The sequence below is a fragment of the Eptesicus fuscus genome, chromosome 9 (genome assembly GCF_027574615.1).
Source record: "Eptesicus fuscus isolate TK198812 chromosome 9, DD_ASM_mEF_20220401, whole genome shotgun sequence".
Classification (NCBI taxonomy): Eukaryota; Metazoa; Chordata; class Mammalia; order Chiroptera; family Vespertilionidae; genus Eptesicus; species Eptesicus fuscus.
Window position 1 is genome coordinate 96,773,301 of NC_072481.1, and position 18,298 is coordinate 96,791,598.

At 40.2% G+C, this 18,298-nt stretch overlaps 1 protein-coding gene across 1 annotated transcript in view; it reads right to left on the minus strand.

The window, feature by feature from the left end:
• Nucleotides 1-538: 538 nt before the first annotated feature.
• The window catches only part of SLC5A7 (solute carrier family 5 member 7), a 32,779-nt gene continuing 15,019 nt past the window's right edge, over nucleotides 539-18,298 (minus strand). The window contains exons 4-8 of the mRNA XM_008154101.3: nucleotides 16,024-16,172; nucleotides 9,562-9,705; nucleotides 6,251-6,404; nucleotides 2,146-2,363; nucleotides 539-1,168 (exon numbers count right to left, since the gene is read on the minus strand). Coding sequence (XP_008152323.2) covers nucleotides 539-1,168; nucleotides 2,146-2,363; nucleotides 6,251-6,404; nucleotides 9,562-9,705; nucleotides 16,024-16,172 — 1,295 coding nt within the window. The remainder of the gene's footprint in view (nucleotides 1,169-2,145; nucleotides 2,364-6,250; nucleotides 6,405-9,561; nucleotides 9,706-16,023; nucleotides 16,173-18,298) is intronic.

Below are 18,298 nucleotides of genomic sequence, written 5' to 3' on the forward strand. Positions count from 1 at the left end.
ATTAAAAGAAAAACACATTGCATATTCAACATGTGCTATAGTTAAGAACACGAGTTAAGGGATACATCATCCTTCAAGAAAATCAGCTGGCTCATTCGTTGCATCATTCATTGGTGTAACTGCGTTATGCTCATAGCTTCTAGAGGTGATTAAACTACATTCACCAGTGTGTTAGCAGACAAGGTCTGGATCAAATGACCTAATTGCCTTGGTTCCTTCATCTCTATTTCATTTTTTCATAATAAAGATACTCCGTTTGGCCCTCTGTTCTTTGCGTGGGGCTTTACTTATTACTGAATATTTAGGAAAACTATCCAGAGACAAAACCAAGTGAGATTGAGAAACAGAAATGAGAAACAAAGCTGATGCTTTCATAGGTACTTCTTCTAGTGTGGCCTGTACTTGTACAGGTGCATTTTTATATGGATTTTTGTCTTCCTGGATGTTATTTTTAAATATATATTTACATGCTGCACACCATCCCTCCAGCATTAGCCTGCTACATAAGTCTGAGAAAGCAGTGTTTTGTTTAGATGGGCTATTGTAAATTATCCTCAGCCCCAGACCCTTCGGGACTGGAATCCATGTGAAGGAAGGCCTCCTTATTGGTGAAAGTTGAGCTGCGAGTTATGCTCTGTCGGGGCTTCACAGGTGTAAGTTCATCTAATTTAATATTTTCATTTTTGACCAGAATGGTCTTATCCATGTTTTCTTCACTGTGCCTTGCAACAACAGCATCAAACACATCTAATTTTGGTGGCAAGGTTCCACTTTCAAATAGGTATTTGGCTAGATAAGAAATGCCAATGTTGGTTAAGAATGAGGTCACCATGGCCAGAGTTTTAAAGGGGAACCTCTGATTGTATATGCCATTCTTATCAGAGTAATAGCCGGGGTAAAAGAACAAGGGCTGCAGGTACAGATACGGCTCCCCGCCAGTTATTCTCAGGAAGAGGCCAGAAACATAACCTGCGGCGGCTCCATACGTGTTGGTTCCCTTGACGAAGAGCACGCAGAGAAGCTGCGGGAAGATGATGATGTAAACGAGGTCTGAGCTGAGGTACCAGAGCCCGTAAACGGTCTTTGTGAGCAGTGCCATAGCTGTTGCAGAAGCTCCAAACACAAACACTGTGATTCGCATGACCCACACGATTTCCCTGTCTGATGCCTGCAAGAAATTACCACAGCTGGTCAAAAGAATTTCCTGCTTTCCATTGGCTCAACCTATGGGAAAAACCAACCTAAACCACATCCTATGAAGCAAGCAATCTAGCTGGCCTCCCTGGTGGGCCTTAGGGAAGGTTGCTGAGCACAGCATGCAGGAACAGACCACCCACACCTTTCCAAGACTGTGCAGGGGCAGTGGTGAGCTGAGCTAACCTGCTGTCACAGAAGAAGAGCACAAAGGTAGGGGATTTGCTCATTTTACATATTATGGAATAGTTATTATGTGGCAGGGAGGAGGCATGGTTTATCCTTGCTTCTTCTCTCCATAGGAACCCTACCATCTTTAAGGCTACCACCTTCAAAAACAAGTGAGAACATTTTGTTAACAGTGACCTAGAAAATCTAGAGAAAGGCAAGCCTTAGTCAAGGAAGAAGGTGGAGAAGGGCTGAGGGGCCCTCAGTAGCCCACAGTAGCATGATGTTCTACAGCCACTAGATGTAGCAAAGAAACCAAATTGGGAGACTAGTTTTGGACAAAGGTGGACTTGAGAGTCAAGTGAAGAGTAGGACAGATGTTAACACAAATCCCCATGAAATAATTTACCATGTTCTGCTTCTACTAGGGTTCTCAAGTTTCTTAACATCTTTAATTAAACTCAAAGTTATTCTAAGATATTTTAGATTTCATTACTCTTTCACTAGACAGGAGGGTTTAAATTGTAACAATGTAACTGAACATCTTGGGAAATAGTTATATTGCTTTGTTTCCTTCCTTATTATCATGAATGATAACATGCATTAAAATATCCATATATAGCATAAGTAAAATTCATCATTATTTAACCTTATGTGCTTAATGAAAGTAGGGTCAAATTTTAATACATAATATTAATAAGTACGCAATATTAAATACATAATAAATATACTAACAAAGACAACAACAAAACAAGAATGTAACATTTAAAACATCCTTCTTACATTTTGTCTGAATGAGAGCTGGTAGATGTTTCGAGCAAACATTGAACTTGCTGATAAGATAGAAGAATCTGCTGATGACATAACAGCAGCAGAAACTGCACCAAGACCAAAGAAAGAAATGTACACAGGGCAGAGATACTGCAAAACAATCGGTAAAATCATGTCTGCTTCTTCATTGCTTTTGGGATCTGGCATCCCATATGCAGTCTGGTTCCAGTCTATTGAATAGAAAAAAAAGCATAAGAAGAACCAAAAGTCATATGTTCTTTGTCAATCTGGGGTCATCCTATTTACTAGATAGTTTTTAAGACAAATTCAGAATGTATGAATTAGCTTAATTAGGTGGGAAGTCTAATTACTCTAGGTATGTTAGTCTAATTAGGTGGGACATCCATGTACTGGTCAAGTGAAATTATCTTATAGGCCCTGGCTTGTAATGGATTTTGGTTATATTTAGTCTTATTCAAAAGACCAGCACAGAATATGATTGTGATAGATCTACTTATCATTTATCTATCTATCATCTACAATCTATCTATCTATCTATCTATCTATCTATCTATCTATCTACCTACCTACCTACATACCTATATCTTCTGAAATTGTGACATTCCATTGTACAGAATCATATAAAAAGTATTAAACTGAAACATAGATGATTTCTTCAATCATTTGATCATACACAATGTTGCATTCCTTAGTCTTCAGTTATAAATGCGTAAATGGATGAAGACAATACTGGGGCTATTCTCACTCATCCTCTTTCTGTATATAAACTTGGGTTTGGAGCTTCCTCAGCATTACTTCTTCCCAATTAAATTCCTCTTTGCATCAGCTTTCAGCTACTACAAATAGGAAGTATGATAGATAAAGGAAATTCCCTTTTTATTGATTAAAAAGTGCAGATATGCCTGGCCTGTTTGGCTCAGTTGGTTGAACATCATTCTCTGCAGGAAGAAGGCACTAGTTGGATTCCTGATCAGGGCACGTGCCTGGGTTGCAGACTGTATTTCCAGTAGGGGGTGTGCAAGAGACAGCTCATTGATTTTTCTTTCTCATAGATGTTTCTCTCCCTTTCCCTTCCTCTCTCTCTAAAACCAATAAAAACATATTTTAAAAATAGTGCAGACACCAGGCTGAAATTTTCAGAAGGTTTTTGGACTCTGTGGTAAAAGGATTTGAAACATAAGTATTTCTTAATAGATAGCTCCTTTAATATTTAGTTATACAGTAGTTCCCCATCTATGGATTTGCTTTCACTGCCTTCAGTTACTCACTATCAACCACAATCTGAAATTAGAAAATTCAAGAAATAAACAATTTATATGTTTTAAATTGCACCACATTTTAGTGTGTGATTCAGTCTTACATGGTCCCACCCAATCTGGCCAGAGATGCATACATGCTATACACGCTCCTACCCATCCATCACTGTGGTATCAGTAGCTGTCTGGTATCACAGTGTTTATGCTTAAGTAACCCTTATGCGGTGTCACTGTGCCTATGCCAGTCACCTCACTGCATCTCATTATGTAGGCATTGCATCATCTCACCTCATCACAAGAAAAAGAAGGATGAGTACCACACAATAAGATATTTTGAGAGAAATAAAAACCACATTCACATCACTTTTATTACAGCATACTGTTATAATTCTTCTATTTTATTATTAGTTATTGTTGTTAATCTATTACTGTGCCTAACGTATGTTAAAGTTAATCATAGGTACCTATAATAATAAAAGCATAATATGCTAATTAGACCAGATGTCCTTCTGGACAACCTTCTGGAAGAAGCTGGGGCTGCGAGGGCTGAGCCCCTTGCACAAATTTTGTGCATCGGGCCTCTAGTGTATGTATAAAATAAAACATAGTATATACAGCAGGTCTTTGAATAATGTCATTTCATTCAGTGTCATCCTATATAATAAAAGCCTAATATGCTAAGTGTCTGGTCATCTGGTCATTCATTCAACCAATCAAAGTGTAATATGCTAATGATATACCAAGGCTGCTAAACCACTTGCTATGACATGCACTGACCTCCAGGGGGCAGACACTCCAACTGATAAGTTAGCTTGCTGCTGAGGTCCAGCTTATTGGGACTGAGCAAGATGGGCCAGACATGCCCTGGAGCCCTCCCGCGGTACCTCCCCAGCTGGCCAACCTCCCACGTCCCTCCCCGGCCCCGATTTTGCACCAGTGGGGTCCCTAGGCCTGGCCTGCATCCTCTCACAATCCATGACCCCTCAGGGGATGTCAGAGAGCCAGTTTCGGCCAGATCCTGCTCAATGGAGAAGCTGCCCTCTGGTGGTCAGTGCGCTCCCAAAGCGGGAGCACTGCTCAGCCAGAAGCTGGGTTCATGGCTGGTGAGCACAGCGGCGGTGGCTGGAACCTCTCCCACCTCCATGGCAGTGCTTAGAATGTCCCACTGCTGTCTTAAGCCTGCTCCCCATCAGTCGGACATCCCCTGAGGGCTCCCGGACTGCGAGAGGGTGCAGGCCAGCCTGAGGGACGCCCCCTGAGTGCATGAATTTTGTGCACCGGGCCTCTAGTTTTGTTATATTATTGATGGGATCTTATAGGAACTTAACTCTTGCTTGTTACCAATTTGCCTATGGTAAAGTTGATTTCATTATACATCATTTTGCTTAAAGTCACAGTACCTATCAGTGATGTTAAGTGAGGACTTACTGTATGAGATTTGGTACTATCTTCAATTTCAGGCATTCATTGCATGCCTTGGAATGTATCCTGCATGGATAATGGGGTACTTCTGTACTAGCATATGCTAAAGAATACAGGTACATTAAGATAGTTCTTTTTTATTTGTTTAACTTCTGTAATATCATGATTACAGAATCAAATGGGAGTCTTTTCCCTTGGATCTTGCCATTTTTTCTTCTCCCCATTTTCCATTACAATTGTTAAAGCCATGATTTGATGAAGCCAATTTTATAGCATTAACTGATATGTCATGATATCAGAAATAACAGCAATCAAAATGTATACTTAATCTATAAAAAAATAAGCTTTATATTTTTTCAGTAGATTGTCCTGCAACACACACACATACACTAATTTCCAGATCTGTCTTCTGATTGTGACATAAATGCTATATTTTATTCAAAGGCACTCAGTCACCATTATCAGATATTGTTTTTAAGTGTTTGCTTATATCATGGATGTACAACTGGAATAAAGAGCATGCAATATGAACCATAACTGCTCTCTTAAAATTTGTCATCCAGTAAATAGCTCTACAAACTGTGGGTATCATCCTGGATAATATTTACAAGCACAACAGAGTAAAAGGTCAACTTCTGGAGTCTATTTTAATTAGCTGAACCTACAGGGCTAATATGACATATTTGTGTAAAATACTCAAAATCTGTATAACATGGGAACATACAATTCAGGAATAATCAATAAGTTCAATAAAATTAAGGGTGAGATTTTAAAAAATGTTCGAGATAGAGTCTAACTGGGAGACAAACATTTTATAATGCTCTTTTTACCAGTTTGAATAGGTTATTCTCTAAGAGACTTAGTGCCTTAGTTTATCTTTATCTACACACTTATTGACTGATTTCTCCAAGAAGAAAAACTTAATTAACAAACAATTAAAAGGTAAAGCAGCACTTTCTGGTTTAAAGTGGTCATGGTAATGACAGGCAAACTTCTGGATGTACTTTACTCATCAAGGGGATTTTAAAAACCCTGGTCACTGGCTCTATCTTAGATTATTAAAGTAAAATTCCTGTGGGTTGAGACAGAAATTGGGATTTTTTTAAAGAGTTCCTCTCCTCCTCCGCACATGTGAACTGTACCTTGATTGAGTAAAACTGCTGGTAGGATTACATATACACAGTTGATAAATATAACAATGCTTGGGGAGGGGATGATTATAAATATTATATTGGTGGGATGACAAGTTGAAAAATGTTTGGAGACTACAAATGTATAATACAATTTGTTGAACACTATAACAATGGACTATGTGGAGATAAAGAGGAAAGTGGGAGAGGGAGAGTAGCTGTGGACTGTGGTAACTGGTAACTTTGCTGGAGCCTAAATGGGTCAATGTGAAGCTTCAAGAGAGGTACCTGTTGATGCTCCAATGGCCCCGATGAGTATAGATGGTATAGCCATCACCAGGCATCCAAAAGCTGCCAGGAAGGATAGCACCTGAGCATAGGTGGCTGAGGATGAAGAGAGGACTCTCTGGAAGTAGGCTTGCCATGGGATTCCACCCAACATCTGCATGGGAACCAAAGGGACTCAGAATGTTATTGGAGGCAAATAGCATGTATTAGATACTTTTATCATGAGATTACATTTATGCAATTACTTTCAGAATAACTGTATGTATATCACTAAAGTATAAAGAATGGTCCTACATGCCACACACCTCAATGGTTATTATTTTGTTATATTTACAATTGTGCAGAATTTCTTCCAGTTCTTTTCCTTTGTAATTACACAAGACGATCTTTTCCTAAATCTACCTCCTCTAAGCTGAATTACAATGTCCTAGAAGTCTCTTTGTTCTTATCTGGAGGTCCTAACCACAAAATTGTCTCAAAAAATTAAGATTCTGAAAACCTGGAGTTTTAAAATCTGAATCAGTACAGCCCAATGAATGTTTCTGAACTCCGGTATGTGCCCGGCAAGGTAATGGTTGTCAGAGCACAAAGATGAGCAGGGATGGCTCTGCTCTGGGCCGCTGTCCACCAGAGAGTCAGCGCAGTGCAGGGTTCTCCAAAGCGGAGTGTGCAGAGCCTCCAGACAATGCATTTGGCATCCAAATTATCAGAACTTCTATTTGTACTCATTTTACCTCATGCCTAAATCTCATATGGCTATTATTAAAGTATTTATACAATGTATCAGTAAAGTGTATATAAATAGTTTATAGTACATTTACCTACATTGAGAGTGTATTTAAAATTCATATTGAGGAAATACTGTGAAAAAAGCTTGGTGACATTGAACTATTATATAATGCATTGCCTGCTATCAGAAGTGTGTATGGAAACAGAAGTGAGAAGCAATTACTTACTTGGGGGTAACTAAGGGGTAGAAAGGCACAATGAAGGACAACTGCCTGGTAATTAGGGAAACCACAGAAATGATATCTGAATAAGTCCTTAGGTACTGGGAGAGTGTCACTAGATGGAGATGGAGAGAGAAGAGAGTACCTGGCAGAGAATCCAATAGGAAAAGAAAGAAAGAAAAAGAATGATGAAGCAGCTATGAGAACATTATGTGTTTTGTGGAACTGGAGGTCAGGGTATGTGGGAATGGCTAGAGGGGAGGTTGGGAAAATACCTTCCCATTCATTGCTGTCACATTCCTCTGACTGGCATAGAGTTGGTATTTAATAAATATATATCATATGAATGAATGAATGAATGAATGAATGAATGAATTGGTGAATGGGTTTCCCATATCACAGCATATTGAAGTTGATTCTATAATTGCCTGTTTCTCTCACCCAGCTCTCAATTCAGGAAAACCCATCTAGTTAGTCATTGTCACATCTGTGCCAATTTAGAGTGCCTGGCACATACTGATTCCAGAACAATTCCTTTGTCATAAAATCCATACATATTTAAAAGTAAAAGATAAAAAGGGAAAAAAAGTTCTAAAATTCATTATCCCATGTCTCAAGTCTATATTCTTTCTAAACTTTTGTTTTGCAACCTGTAAATCAACATATTATTAACCTCTTCCATGTAAATGAATATTGTTCAATAATATCACTGATTCTATAAGTTGATATATAATAACTCACATACCAATCTCTCTTGATATTTAGGTCACAAGTAGGGTAAAATCTGACCTCCACTGACAAACAGGAGCTCTGAGGGCCAGGTGGAAAATGGGCATGGAGGAGTGAGAGGTGCGAGGGCTGACTTCAGGGAGACCACTGATGGGATATCACAATAGGCCAGGTGAGAAAAGCTGTCAGCCTTACCTTATGCTAGTCCAGGGACAGTGGGAAGTTCAGAATGGGATTAAGAGAGACCCTGAGAGTATCATGACCAGGATCTGACAGCCATTTGTATGAAAAGTGGAAGATCATAGACCATTGGTGAGACGTTTCAAGGCTCACTTCTACAGTTTAGTCATTCATTCATTTCAACTTATTTTACAACTTAAAGAATGAATATGACTTAACTATATGACTTTTTGAGCTGGAAAAACTTTAGCAGTCATTGGATATAATGCTTTATCTTGAAGGTTATCAAACCTGAGGACTAATTGGTATAGAAGAAAGGACCTTGGGGTTTTGCTTCATCTCTATTTCAATGTCTTACTCAGACAATGGTGTTATTTATTTTTTTTTTTTTTTCAATTTTTTAATTGATTAAGGTATTACATGAGTTCATACCCCCCCATTTATTATTAACAAATTGCCTACCATTTCTGAGTCTCCTCATCTCTTCCATATACCATAACATACCCACTGTGCAGGTACAGTTACATATACATATAATGTTTGATACTTTCTCCATTAAATTAAAAATTGTGACCCATTTAAGAATAACTTTAGCTAATACATTTTGTAACAATCCTTGGAAAAGAAAACCCCTCACCTCCATAAGAAACATTTTTTGTTCTTGTTCTCCTGCCTTCTTACCAGGATATTCTTTACTGAGACAGATACATCTAATTTCAGTGCTAAAAGTTAACAAGTGCCACAAAGACAAAGTGCAATCACAATAAATTGTGAACCACCTAAAGAGAAAAAAATAAACAATTTCCCCTTAATTTTGATATAAAAATTGTTTTATTTTACACAAAATCCTCCTAATTAGCAAAGTCACAAAATCTGGCAGGTAGGTCCCTTTGTTTTTCCCTCTTCTCTTAATCTGTGATCTGCCTTTATTTCTTTTGTACTCACTTCTCACTGACAGCACCTCTGCCCCAAGGTTCTGTCATTCCCAGGTCGCCTCAAACTGCCCAGACCTTCATCCCTGAGGATGCCTTTCCTAGTTTGTCTCTGACACATAAGGCTGTAGGACCACTAGTTTACTTACTATGTAGAGACTAAATGAGTTAACTATTTCAGAAGAATTTGACTTTTAAGGCCTAATTCAAAATACAAGTGAAAATTTTTAGCTGGCTTGGCCCTCACATTGAGGAGGTATCTGGGAGTATGGCATGGGGTTCCTTCATTTACAGCACAACAGAAATGTATACAAACAATCCCATGGCCATTATCCTTTAAGGTCTCACTTGCTCTCCACTTTGACACCAGTCAGCTCCATCCTTCCATAGAAAGTAGTAGATTCAGAAATGGTCATGAGCCAGTAGGTGAAATTTACATAGAAACATTCAAATCTTAAAAATGCATTTGATTTTAGGAAAAAAAAATTAGGTTGCGTTTATCAGATAAGACACCACTTACCAACAACAGAAAACTGTCAAGCCAAGTGTAGACTTCAAATGATTCAATGGTACCCAGCCAAGGAGCCTGGTATTTGGCATGTGTAGATGTAAACCCAATGTCGGTAACTGCAGGATGTGACAGTGCAAAAGGGACGCTGATCCACTGTAACCAGTGACATAAGATTGTTAGGCAAATATTTTTTAACTGTTTAGTATGTGCAAGACTTAGCCACCTAGTTCTTGTTTTTTTCTCATAGACCACATAGCTCAGTAGTTTCTCTTGTTCAGACAGAGAAGAAACTGGAATTATGTTCTCTGGGGAACATCATGAATACTGATATAGAGAAGTTAAAGTAACATATTGTCTACTTCTGTGTTTAATTGTACCAATAATGTCAAGTAGAGAAGAAGTCACTAGAAACTTTGGAGAGAGAACATTAAACTTGAGAATATAATCCTATATAATAAAAGAGTAATATGCAAACTGACTGTCACTCCAAGACACAAGATGGCCACCCCCATGTGGTCAAAGATAGCTGCCCCCATGTGGACACAAGATGGCCACCACAAGACGGCCTGCAGGGGAGGGCAGTTGGGAGGGACCAGGCCTGTGAGGGAGGGCAGTTGTGGGTGATAAGGCCAGCAGGGGAGGGAAGTTGTGGGCAGTTGGGGGTGACCAGGTCAGCAAGGGAGGGCAGTTGGAGGGGACCCTGGCCTGCAGGGGAGGGTAGTTAGGGGCAATTGGGCCGGCTGGGGAGCAGTTAGGCATTGATCAGGCTGGCAGGCAGAAGAGGTTAGGAGCAATCAGGCAGAGACAGGCAAGCGGTTTGGAGCCAGAAGTCCTGGATTGTGAGAGTGATGTCCAACTGCCTGTTTAGGCCCAATCACCTCCCTCTCCCATGCACGAATTTCATGCACCGGGCCTCTAGTATAATATAATATAATATATAATATAATATAATATAATATAATATAATACAATACAATATAATATAATATAATACAATACAATATAATATAATACAATACAATACAATATAATATAATATAATAATAATATAATATAATATAATATAATATAATATAATATATAATAATAAAAGAGTAATATGCTAATTTGACTGGACAGCCATATGACCTTCCGGACATCATTCTGGATGTCCTTCTTGATGAAGCCATTGTGGAAGGAGCCAAGGCAGAGGTGGTTAGGGCGATCAGGCAGGCAGGCAAAGTGGTTAGGGGTATTCAGGCAGGCAGGAAGGTGAGCAGTTAGGGACAGCAGTCCCGGATTGCTAGAGGGATGTCTGACTGCCAGTTTAGGCCCCATCCCACAGGTATTGGGCCTAAATCGGCAGTCAGACATCACCTGAGGGTTCCTGGATTGCGAGAGGGTTCAGGTTGGGCTAAGGGACCCTCACCCACCAATGCACAAATTTCATGCACTGGGCCTCTAGTATAATAGAATCCTATATAATAAAGAGCTAATATGCAAATGAGTTGTCACGCCCTCATGCCATCACACTGTAACAACTCAGACACTCAACACTGAGGAGAGAGGAATGGGGACCAGCCAGGCACAAATGAGCTCACGAGAGAGGAATGGGGACCAGCCAGGCACAAATGAGCTCGCGAGAGAGGAATGGGGACCAGCCAGGCAAAAATAAGCTTGCAAGAAAGAAATGGGGACCAGCCAGTCTGCAGCGTGGGGAGGGACAAGCTGCCCGCCCTGCGGTCCCGGGTGCCAGAGGCTGCACCTGTGCCTGTGGCCCAGCCTGGCCCAGGAGAGGGACAAGCTGCACACCCCGGGTCCCGGGTGCCAGAGGCTAGGGCTTTGGCCTGGGAGAGGGACCAGCACGCGCCTCACAGTCCCAGGCACCAGCGGCTGTGCCTGTGGCCCTGGAGAGTGACAAGCCACCTGTCCCACAGTGCTGGGCATCAGAGGCTGCATCTGCACCTGTGGCCCAGGAGAGGGACAAGCCACCCGCCCCATGGTCCTGGGTGTCAGAGGCTACACCTGCACCTGCGGCCTAGGAGAAGAACAAGCCACCTGCCCCATGGTCCTGGGCACCAGCACCTGTGCCTGTGGCTCAGGAGAGGAACAAGCCGCCTGCCTTGCCATCCTGGGCTCCAGCACCTGCAATTGCCACCCAGGAGAGGGACAAGGTGCCTGCCGTGTGGTCCTGGGCACCTGCGGCTGTAGCCCGGGCGAAGCCGGCCTGGGTCCTGGGTACCTGCAGCCGTCCAGAGGGAAGGAAGCCTGGGTCCTGGGTGCGGAGTGAGGCAGAGGTGGTTAGGGGCTATCAGGCCAGCAGGGGGGGCAGTTAGGGGCAATCAGGCCAGAAGGGGAGTAATTACAGGCAATCAGGCAGGCAGGCAGAGGGGTTAGGGGTGATCAGGCAGGCAGGAAGGCGAGTGGTTAGGAGCCAGCAGTCCTGGATTGCGAGTGCAGTCGGACATCCCTCAAGGGGTCCCAGATTGGAGAGGGTGCAGGCCAGGTTGAGGGATCACCACCCCTGCATGAATTTTGTGATTTTGTGCACTGGGCCTCTAGTATAATATAATGTAATGTAATATATGTGTGTGTGTGTATGTGTGTGTGTGTGTGTGTGTGTGTGTGTGTGTGTGTGTATATATATATATATATATATATATATACTAGAGGCCCAGTGCATGATTAAATCATGCACGTGTATGGTCCCCTAGGTCTAACCTGCCATCCTGGTGCCAGAGCGGACAGGCACCCAGCTCCCACGCTTTCGCTTTCGATCGCGGGGGAGCTTGGTGCCTGTTCGCTGGTGCACCAGGCCTTTCAGAAGCCTCCGCCATGCCTGGTGCCAGAGCGGACAGGCACCCAGCTCCCCGCTTTTGATGGTCCGTGGTGGGAGCTGGGCTTGCTGCCCCAGAGGCTCCTTCTGTGCCGCAGCACAGTCATGGCACAGACACTGAGCTCACGCCGCCGCTGGCGACGCTAGCTCAGCGTCCTTCCAGCCCAATCAGCCTCCCTGGCCACCCCGAGTCCCGCCTCCCCATGCCTCCTGGCCAATCATGGGCATAAGCGAAGGTACGGTCAATTTGGATATTTGTCTATTATTAAGTAAGATATATATATATATATTAGAAAAAAGATAACCATTCATTAAAGTGACAAGCAAAGACTTGATTGAGAAATTGGTAGATGAAACAAACCTTCATGAATGATTCTAGTACCTAATTTGTAGAAGAAGAAGCAAGTAAAGGGACAGGTGGTCTATGTGGAACAAGGTAAACAGCAGAATATAGTGTGTGTGTGTGTGTGTGTGTGTGTGTGTGTGTGTGTGTGTGTGTGTATGCGTGCGTGCATGTACACACTGTTGGGTTAGGAGCTTTGCTTGCATGGTGGTGGCTTAGGGAAATGGGATACATAGAGAGAGATATGTGGAGAGAACCTTGAATTGCAAGCTAAGAGATTTTGATTTTGTTTTGTTTCAACTAGAAGCTAGAGGAATTCCTTCTGGATTTAAAAAATATTTTAGTAGAATGTCTTCTTCATTTTTTTATCATAGACATGAACAGTGAGTTTAGAAAAAGGGAGAAGTCACGAAGAGTTATAATATGGCACTGATATAACCCATATAAAGCCCTGAAGCTGAGTAATGATATTGGAAATGAAAGATATTGTTACAAAAAATAATTATAAAGAAAGATTTAACAGTCTTCAATTACAATAAGAAAAAAGAGGTCAGAGGGAAAAATAACTAACATATGAACCTCAAGTTCACAGTTGTAGGATGATGATAAAATCAACAGAATTAAAGAATCTGAGAAGAAGAGATGGTTTATGCTGTAAGTTGATTAATTATATATGTACGTATAGCACTTTGAAGCTTAGAGAAGAAATTGTATTTAGCCTTTTATTCCACCAATTTAATAATGCCTGAAGTAGTAACCAACAGAACTTGATTTTTTATCAATTAGATACATTTTATAGCAGAAAACCACTCTAAAATGCATCCTTACATATATTTTCCCTGCCATGGTTTTACTAGCACATTTGATCTATGAACTTAGGTATTTTAAGTTCTGGTCTCATACAAAGCAATATATCATGAATAAATAGATTCATCCCTGGAGCTGTGTTCATTAGAAGACCAACTGCATCTTTTATGAGAGCTGTCACCTGCCAAACTAACCTCACCTCCAACATTCATAAAGGAGCTTTATTTCTGGAAGTTTAAGATGATGCTAAGAAAACTCAGAATCTCAGCACTGTCACTTGCTTTTGGATATTTAAAAATAAAAATGAGAAGTCTTTGAGCTACTTAAATATTTCTGGATTTAACTAAAATATAAGAGAGTAAAATTCTGGGAAATGGAAATAAAACATCTAGAAAAAAAAGAGGAAATATTGTAATCATTGTTAAATATTATAATCATGTAAATTAATGGCTAAACTGTAATTCTAACTCTAATTCATTCTTTTACATCTTCCTTCTGTATATTAGAGATGCAAGGAAGTAAAGAACAAAAGAACCAGATATGAGTATAAAATTCATTCTTCATTTTTCCTTTTTGAGTCTCTAGTGTAAACACTAATAGAGTCAAAAGCTTTTCATGATAAGAAAAAAAAGAAAACATCCAGGAGAACCAAGGGTGCTTAGATCACCCACAGGAAATGAGTCATGATCAGTAGTCTTAGCTCAGTCCATAGCCTTTGCAGAAGGGTGTTGCTCTTATGGGATACACACCTGATGTCATGTACATGCACAAATCATCACAGCTGCCAGCACAGAGTGCATATTCCATTTACTTAATATTCAGTATGTCTTAGGTGGTGGATATTATTAAATACTAGAGGCCCCATGCACAAAGATTTGTGCAAGAATGGGCCTTCCTTCCCTAACCGATTTGGCTCAGTGATAGAGCGTCGCCCTGTGGACTGAAAGGTCCCAGGTTCGATCCTGGTCAAGGGCATGTACCTTGGTTGTGGGCACATCTCCAGTAGGGGGTGTGCAGGAGGCAGCTGATCAATGTTTCTCTCTCATTGATGTTTCTAACTCTGTATTCCTCTCCCTTCCTCTCTGTAAAAGATCAATAAAATTTATTTAAAAAAAAAGAGAGAATGGGCCTTCCTTCCTCTGGCTGCTGGCACCACCTTTGCTCTGGCCAGAGCTGCCTTTTCGCTCAGGCCTGGAGCCGCCTTTCCACCTTCCCACACTGCCCAGAGGCCCGGAGTGGCTAGGGTAGTGCGGCATGCCTGCGTCGTCGCTATGGTGATGACACAAGTGTCCCACCCCGCCCCTCGCCCTCCACGCCTGTGTATGCAAATTAACCCACCATCTTTGTTGGGTTAATTTGCATACTCATTCCTGATTGGCTGGTGGGCGTCATGAAAGTACAGTCAATTAGCATTGTACTCTTTTATTAGTGTGATACAATTACAATAATCAATTTTTTAAAATTTTTGTTAATCCTCACCCAAGGATATTTTTCCATTTATTTTTAAAGAGAGTGGAAAGGAGTGATGGAGAGGGACAGAGAGAAAGATTGATGTGAGAGACACATCAATTGGTTGCCTACAGCACTTTCCCAGACCAGTGCTGGGGACTGAACCTGCAACCCAGATACCTGCCCTGGACCTGGAATTGAACCAGCAACCCTTTGGTGCATGGGCTGACACTCTAACTACTGAACCACACAGGCCAACGCACAATGGTCACGTTTTAAGATTTCAGTTTGCAAAGGATGAACATTGACTAAAATGTGTTCAGAACAAATAAAAGTGCTTTTAATGTAATATTAATAATGTTCATATCTCATAATTATACAGTACTTTTTATTTAATAAAGCACAAATATATTACCTAATTTAACCTAGGATGTATATGCAATACATAATAAATATTTTTAGTGCCTTACATAATAATTAAGCCTTTTCTTTGTTTTTAGACGGCAAATAGTGATGATTAATATTGAAACCCACAGTATTTCCAAGAGGAGTATTTCTCTGCCCTATGAGGTGTTTATAGATTAACTGACACTAATGTAAGGGAAGGATAAGAGACTCATACAGGTTAGCATCAAGGTTTAAATTTTCAGGTTGAGGAAAGTGTGTTGCCTTCAAACTTAAAGGAACATCACACATAAGCTTCCAGCAGATGTAGCCTTGAAGGAAAGGAAGACTTAGACCTTTCTAAAAAGTAAACTGAGGGCACAGTTCTCTGGCAAAATCTAACAAAACAACTAGAAATTTTTATTAAATTAAATTATAAAGAGATTTAACATTTAATGGTATGTGATTTACTATGTATTACTCGAGATGAAAAATAACATTTCTATTAGATTTTGCTGAGTTAGTATAAAATTCCAAATAATCTTTTACAAAAGAAAAAGAAGAAAGGAAGTAGGAAAGAAAAGAAAGAAGGGAGAAAGAGAGGAAGGGAGGGAGGGAGGAAAGAAGGTGAGGGAGAGAGAGAGAAAGAATATCTGCGAATGACCCCACTTACCAGTCCTATGAAAATACAAAAGAGCTGTACAACGTCTGTGTAGGCCACAGAATAGAGACCACCCACCAGGGTGTACAGAATGGCAATGAGTGCAGAAACGATGACAGAAATATGTACATTGACGTCAATAATCACACTGATAGTGGCTCCTGAAAGAACACAAACAAGAGAAGGCTCTAATCAAGGAACTAAAGTGGATTCAGATTTTTGTACAAAAATATATTGAATGTTCAGTGACAGAAGCAGATGTTTTTCCCAGTGTCATATGAAATGTGAAAGCTAAAGTTAGTTTTCATATTGAAAATTTTAATCCCAGTAAATTGATTATGCATATATATCTATATATCTATATCTATATCTATATCTATATCTATCTATCTATCTATCTATCTATCTATCTATCTATCTATCTATCTATCTATCTATCATCTATCTATCTATCTATTATCTATCTATCTATCTATCTATATATCTATATCTATCTATATCTATCTATCTATCTATCTATATCTATCGATATACATATATATATTATATATATATATACACACATACATATATATACATATATTAGAGGCCCAATGCATGAAATTCACACAAGAGTAGGCCTTCCTTCCCCCGGCTGGTGCCCAGGACCTGGGTTTCCCTATGGCTGCCGGCAGGCACCCTGGACCGGGCTTTCCTTGCAGCCCCAGCTTCGTCCAGAAGGACATCCAGAAGGATGTCTGGTCTAATTTCCATATTATGCTTTTATTATTATAGATATATATGTATATATATACAGATATATATTAAAATTCTTTCTAATTTAAAAATTAGTGCTTTACTAACTTATTTATGTGAGGACACCTGAAATTCATGATGTGATTTTAGAATCCCATAAACTATATTAAATTTAATTCTACCATAAAAACTTACATTAATTCCACCAACTGTTGGAAACTCTAACTTAATATTAAATATATGCAATATATGTACTCTCATCTATGAGAAAAAACCCTTTATGATAATCATAATGATTGATTTATACATATTACAATTAATATTCACATTCTGTTTTGTATTAACTCTGACCCCTGCTAGCTTTTATTACATAGCAGATGGTCAAATTTCTAAGCAAAAAATAAATAAATAAATAAAATTGGCACATTGCATCTTTTAACATTTTCTTTTTCAGCTTTGTTAAAGTTCTATTTTATCTTATATTTTATTGGTGGAGCATTTCTGTCCTGTTCCTGGGACAACAATGCATTGAATGGCCCCACATTTCAACATCACAGTTTTAAATAATATTCACCATCAAAATTTTAAACGTACCTTAGAAATCAAGTTTATGTTTTTCTTACTTTATGACTTTATTTATTGTGTTTGTGTCCATGTTTCCATTCAGGGTATTATGATATGGACAGTTGGACTACCTTAGACTGCCAGATCTGGAATTATTGATTTACAGAACTTTTCCCCATTGTTCTCAAAAGTTGTAGTTTATATTTCATATTATTAAATAGAGCAATGATATCAATGCTAACATACAAACAACAAACCTGTGATTTTAATTGTAATCTTATATTCTATTATCCCTCTTCAATTGCAAGCTAATAGTGTATGCAACCCACCAGAGATAAAAATCCAATATCTCAAAGAGAAATATAAAATATTTTGATCTAAGATAATACAAAATATTTTTTAAACAAAATTTTCTTAGTGCTTTAGCTTTGGTAACAAAATTAAATTTATTTCCTAAGTAAAAACCAATTAATAAAAGGAAAAGCCTGGTGAGGAATTGAAAAATGATGATGAGATTAATCTAGCCTATCTAATAAAGAAGGAATATGTTAATTAACCATCCCACCCTCACAAAGATGGTGGTGCCCACAGCCAATAAGGAGGGAATATGCTAATTGACTGCCACGCCTTCAAAGATGATGGTGCCCACAGCCACAAGATGGTGGTACCCAGTCCCCGCAGCCCTGCTGTGGTGCCAGGCATGGGGCATGGCTGGGCCCGCCCCCAGGTGAGCCTGGCCACACTTCGTGTCTGCCTCTAGATTCCCCCAGTCCCCTCAGCCCCACAGCCACCCAGGGCCAGCCTGAGGCACAGGCAAGCCTCAAATGTCAGCTGGCCAGCCTCCAGGGCTGGCCCGAGACACAGGCAAGCCTCGGATTTCAGCTGCCCAGCCACCCAGGTCCAGCCTGAGGCACAGGCAAGCCTCAGATTTCAGCTGCCCAGCCTCCCAGGGCTGCCCGAGGCTCGGGTAACCTGGGCTGGCTGAGGC